At 34.6% G+C, this 5533-nt stretch overlaps 1 protein-coding gene across 2 annotated transcripts; it reads right to left on the reverse strand.

Annotated features, from left to right (window-relative positions):
- Positions 1–260: 260 nt before the first annotated feature.
- Positions 261–1456, reverse strand: LOC135713391 (serine protease Hayan-like). Of its 2 annotated transcripts, none has more exons than XM_065236500.1 (4): positions 1247–1456; positions 1156–1184; positions 821–1086; positions 261–757 (listed from the first exon to the last, which is right to left on the reverse strand). In XM_065236500.1, the coding sequence occupies exons 1-4, from the start codon at positions 1419–1421 to the stop codon at positions 316–318; spliced, it is 912 nt and encodes a 303-aa protein (XP_065092572.1). In that variant the 5' UTR covers positions 1422–1456; the 3' UTR covers positions 261–315. The 2 variants fall into 2 exon arrangements, with proteins under 2 accessions (XP_065092572.1, XP_065092567.1); XM_065236495.1 differs by having other exon boundaries at positions 261–760.
- Positions 1457–5533: the final 4077 nt, after the last annotated feature.

The raw sequence follows: 5533 nt of genomic DNA on the forward strand, positions 1-5533 counted from the left end.
TTTATAGGGGACGTGCACCAGTATTGGCCATAGGTTCCTATTTTGGCCACACCTCAGAAAACCGATTGAATTACAATATTCGTGCATTTTGTGGTCTCAATGTTTATGTACACCGATGAATATGATTTGTACCAACAAACTGAACGCAACAGAACATCTCAAAATTGTAAACAACGTGAAATATGGTCAAAAGGTGGCCAAAATAGGAACATGGCCAATACTGGAGCGTTTCCCCTAGTATAGAAAAATCATCGCTATCGAGTGTGCTTATGTGAAAGCATTTATTTATTTTAATTAGGAATATCAATCATTGTACTATTCCTGTCCGGGCCATACCACCGATTCAATCCAATCAAGGAAGTGGGAAACACGATTGAATACCTCGACGTTCACTGTGCAATCGTCGATGTGCACCGTTGGTAGACCAACCACATAAACGGTGCTTCCCAGTGTCATCAACAACGGTCCGGACGAGCGAGGATCGCAGAATCGGGTAAGAGAAGCATTATGAGAATCTCGAACGCACAGCTGAGAATCAAGGAGACCTTTGGTCAGCTCCGGAGTCGGTCGCTTCATTTTGGCTAGCTCTGCGTTGCACTCCTTCCGGGTGGTGAACGGTAGATCCAACCAACGGAAGGATGGATTTTGCTCCGGTTGAAATTCGAACCATTCTCCGAGCACGGCATTTGGATTTTTGAAATACTTGTCTGGGTACAGACATGCCACGTGGCTACGGCCGGTGGCATCCCGATCGTATCTACTGATATGACGATGATCAGATTGAGCATGTAAGGGAAAGTTTTTGATTTTGAATACTCACACAGAATTTCGCAGCTTGACCACGGCTACATTGTAGTAGGCAGGCTCCTCTTCAAATTTTGGATGGAGGAATACCTTGCTGACGTAGCGGCGTCCATGCTCGTAGAAAAACACCTCTTCGCGTTCGATCATGGCAAACATGTGGTTCGAAGGATGTTCCTCATTGTGTTGCATCATTTTTATACACAGAGCAGAAGTTAGCAGCGAATCTTGGCTGACGAAAACGGCCGCGCAAAAGTACGGTTCTTCCGTAGAGAAGATTTTCAGCTGAATTAAAAAGTTTGAACCGATAATCAGGTGATTTGGAAAAATTCGTCATCAGAAATTTGAACTTACCGGATATATGAAGTTGAACGAGTTACATTCTGTGAAAAAAAAGATCGTTACATCGATTGTAAGATTTGGACTCACGTACAATTACACTTACTTTTAACAGCCAATCGTTTCCTAGTGGGATGATCATTGTTGAAGAGTTGGAGGGCGTGATATCTAACTGGATCAACGGTTGTAATATTAACCGAATTGAACGATTGACTTACTTCACAAATCGCGCTTCCAGCGAAAAAGGCACCCAACAATACCAGACCAACAATATTGGTCATTTTGAAGCTTTTGATGATCTAATGGTATGTAATCAGGTCATCAACTAATCGCAGCTAGAGAGCAACTGATCCGTCTGCCAACTCGACACTCGATTAACGTGCAGCCGTTGTGCCGTTCATTGACCGGTGATAAGGGTGTAAATTTGTAAACATCGATTACAATCTGTTTGCAACAATTTAATGAATCGTCCCGTAGAGTGCACGTACGGAAAAAAGGCTCGTATGCATTAAGACATTTGAAGAAAATCGAGGAACATAAAACAAATCATAACTGAGAAGTTAAGTATAGGCATTATCGTAAATTGATGTGATACTTCTATATTTCCACTATTCGCATAATATCTACGTAAACAGACCGAATAGCAAAACAAGATATTGAATTTTCGGCTCGACCTTCTTCGATTAGCTTTAAACTTTGCAATTGTTTTCGTTATGAGCTTCATTCACATTTTTGCTTAAAATCTGCAATTGATTCAATGCAAAAAATAAATAAACTTGCGTACTCAATATTTTTAAATAAATCATAGCACGAAAATATCACTTCTAATCGAAATGTTGTACAATAAGAAGTTGTAGGAAAACTTACTTTCTTTCTAGGAAAAATATACACGGTAAAAAAAATTAATTACTTTCAAGTATTAGTAAAAACAGTGGTTAGAACTTAAGAAACATAAATTATTCTTTTCAATAATTTTTGAATGTACATCGCTTATTTTTTTCTATTTATTAATGCTCATTTGCGTAAGCTTTACGGAGGCGATATTTCATTGTAAAAACCTTGTTTAAAAATGTTAACTTTTGAGCAACTCCCTACGAATTCGCAAATCAGTTTTTTTTTGCTTTTTTGTGATTTGGTTGAAAATTTGTAGAAACGTTCCTTATGAAAAGGGCCTATAGAAAAATATCAAGCTTATCTTTAGAATTTTTTGCTTAAAAACTGTTTGCCCGATTGGTTTGGTGTCTTGGGCAATATTGCAGATAATGGATGAGACTAATTGAAAAAAAAATATGCACTCCAAAAAAAATACTCAACTTTTTAAATTTCAAATTAATTTTGCTCAAAAAAATGATGGACAAAAAAGTTGAGATTTTAAAAAAACAATTACTTTTTCGACTTTATATGATGAAAGTACACCAAATTTACAATAAAAAAGCCCTTAATTAATTTTTTTTCTAAATCGGATATTTTTAAAATGTTGGTAGTTTTTAGGCATTTTTAAATGTTTTTCGTGGTTCTCCAGTTCGGATAATTTTTTTTTCGGAAAGATCACAAAATTTCAAAATAAAAATTCTCTTGGTGGCTCATCAATATATTAAATGACTTCTAAATATAAAAATAAAACAATGCACCTCATGCACCTCACAGGTATAAACTTGTTGCTAAAATGCTAAAATTCTACCTATTGCTAAGCAATTCATGATACCAAGTGGGTTGGGTTTTAATTTCCTACGTCCATATATAAGCCAAATCTGACACGTAATCTAAATTAGAATATAATTCGCTGAGTATCTGTGAAAGTGACCTGCTTAAGTTCAGTAATTCAGAAGACGAAGTGGTAGTTAAAATGCATACTTTTCATTATAAGTGCATAAACATGTTTAAAAAAAGTTGCTCGAAAAATTTCTGAAATCTCACGGACACTAATGTACAGAAGTTGGTTGATCTGGGTTTTGCGGAACAGAACCAACTTAGCAGTAAATTAAAAAATTGTGTTTTTTGTCGAATACAGCTTTCTAAACGTACTGAACTATCAAGTAGCGACGAGTAATCGAACTAATAATGAAAAGAAAATTGTTGATATTACTAAAAATTAAAGTACTGATTTCAATTACAACTATATCAATCTAGCAATGCAAAAATAAATTGAATCATTCTCGAAAAATCGCAATTATAAGTTCTTTGCATATGCTAACGAGCGAAATATGTATTTGCATGAAAATAAATTGTTTTAAAACGTACACCTTCCGGATAATTAAGATCATATCGATGAGCCACCAAGAGCATTAACTTTGTAAATTTTTTTGATCTTTCGGATAAAAAATATTTTCGGAGCTGGAGAACTGCAAAATACATTTAAAAATGGCCAAAAACTACCAACATATTAAAAATATCAACTTTCAACCCGCTACATCTCGAAAACGGTGTGACTTGACAAAATTTTACTTGAGTGCTTTTTAATTGTAAATTTGGTGTACTTTTATTGTTCAAACTCAAAACAGTAATTGAACCAAGTTTTGTGTTTTTTTCCAAAAACTCCTTTTTTGTCCGTTATTTCTCTATCTTGACTTATAGTGCAATAGATGGCATTTTTTGTGCCTTAAAAAATATCAACAAATAAAAAAGAACAAAAAATCTTTTTTAGAGAAAATTTGTTTGAAATTAAAAAAAGTTGGGTATTTTTTAGAGTGCATATTTTTTTTCAAATAGTCTCATCTATTACCTGCAACATTGCCCGAGAAACCAAGCCGATCGGACAAACAGTTTTCGAGTAAAAATTTTCTGAAGATAAGCTTGACATTTTTCTATATGCCCTTTTAAAAAATAAGGCAGCATTCAAAATGGCGATATGAAGATGCAAAATGGCATTGTTAGTCATAAGGAACGTTTTCGTAAATTTTCAACCAAATAAAAAAATACAAAAATAAACCGATTTGCGACTTTGTTGGGAATTGCTCTTTGTTAGAAAACCTGTGGAAACTTCACCTTTCAAATGATAGCTAAGAGTTAAAAATTTGAAAAATAAATCTTTTGGAAAAACTGGCGTGAAATTTGAAGTAACTTAAAATAAACATTATTAAAAAATATATATTTTCCCAGATAGGAATAGTTTTTCTCTACAACTTTGTCTCAGAAATGCCGTTTCCGTGCTATTATTTCTTGAAAGATTGAAGCATGACTTTGTACACATTTTACAAAATTCAAAGTGGCCGAATTTTACCAAAAATGTGAATCATTGCACATAGCAAACAATTGCGCAAAGTTTCATGCAAACATTCAATTTTGATTTGCTATTTTGCCTGGAACTGCTCAAAAGAGCATTTGTTTATCATAATTTTGTTTCTGCACTGTCATCCAAACTTTGTTAAAGCTGTTTTTAAATAATTTCGTTCGTTATTAAAGCCAGCAAAAATGTGTTATGAACAGGCCTGTCATGGTGGGTACTCATCGTTCTAGACTGGGCGTTGACATCTTGATCTACATGCGCTTCTTTCTCTTATGAATGCTGTGTACCAAATCCGGAAATTTTCGGACGCCCATCCAGTACTGAACGCTCATATGATTAAAATTCTGCTGCAAACAAAGCTAACATAAAATGGATTCAATCAGCATTTAAAGGTGGTAAAACATCATAAATTCCTAAACATATGTTTAAAAATATTTCACCTACTAATGTGCTATGAACAATGTTTGGCGCTCATTAGAAATAAAATTGGTTGCGCTCACAAACAGTTTTGTTTTTTATAAAACAGCAAAAAAGGTAATCTTCATTTAATTTTACTAAATTAATTTTGGTAACCCCCTTAAGTATTAATCCCCTAGGTTAAAATGACTAGTTTGTGCAGAATCGGAACCTACCTAACTAATAACCAATGATTTAAGTAAAGTTAAGAGTTGTACAGATTTTTCTCCTTGACTTTACTTAAATATTTGGATATTAGTTATGTAGGTTCCAATTCTGCACGTTGAAATTTCATTTTAAAGACTGGAACGCGCAAAAATTGGTCGAGAAAAAATCGTTTCTTTCAGTCAAAATTCATATCCCAAAAATCTTCTTATTTTTCTTTTGGTAGTTCAATTCATATATTTAAAGGAAAAAATGTTTATTCATTTATTCATTTGGTTGGCCAAATCCGAACTGCCGTGCCTTCCGCTTAACCCCTTCTATTAAATTTTGCACAGTCATCGACCTTATTCGCCGCCGAACGCCAGTTAGATTTAAACTGCTGTTCGTTTCCATGGATTTATTAGTTTTTTTTTAGATTCCGTTTGACCAAGGCCCAATACCGTTCGATAGGGTGGAGTTCTGGGCTGTTAGGAGCGTTGTGGTCTTTGGGTACCACAATCACGTTGTTCGTATCGTACCACTCGATTGCCTTTTTTCCATAGTGGC

The sequence above is a fragment of the Ochlerotatus camptorhynchus genome, unplaced genomic scaffold, assembly GCF_037179485.1.
Source record: "Ochlerotatus camptorhynchus isolate MF236.1 unplaced genomic scaffold, CSIRO-AGI_Acam_v1.1 ptg000041l, whole genome shotgun sequence".
Classification (NCBI taxonomy): Eukaryota; Metazoa; Arthropoda; class Insecta; order Diptera; family Culicidae; genus Ochlerotatus; species Ochlerotatus camptorhynchus.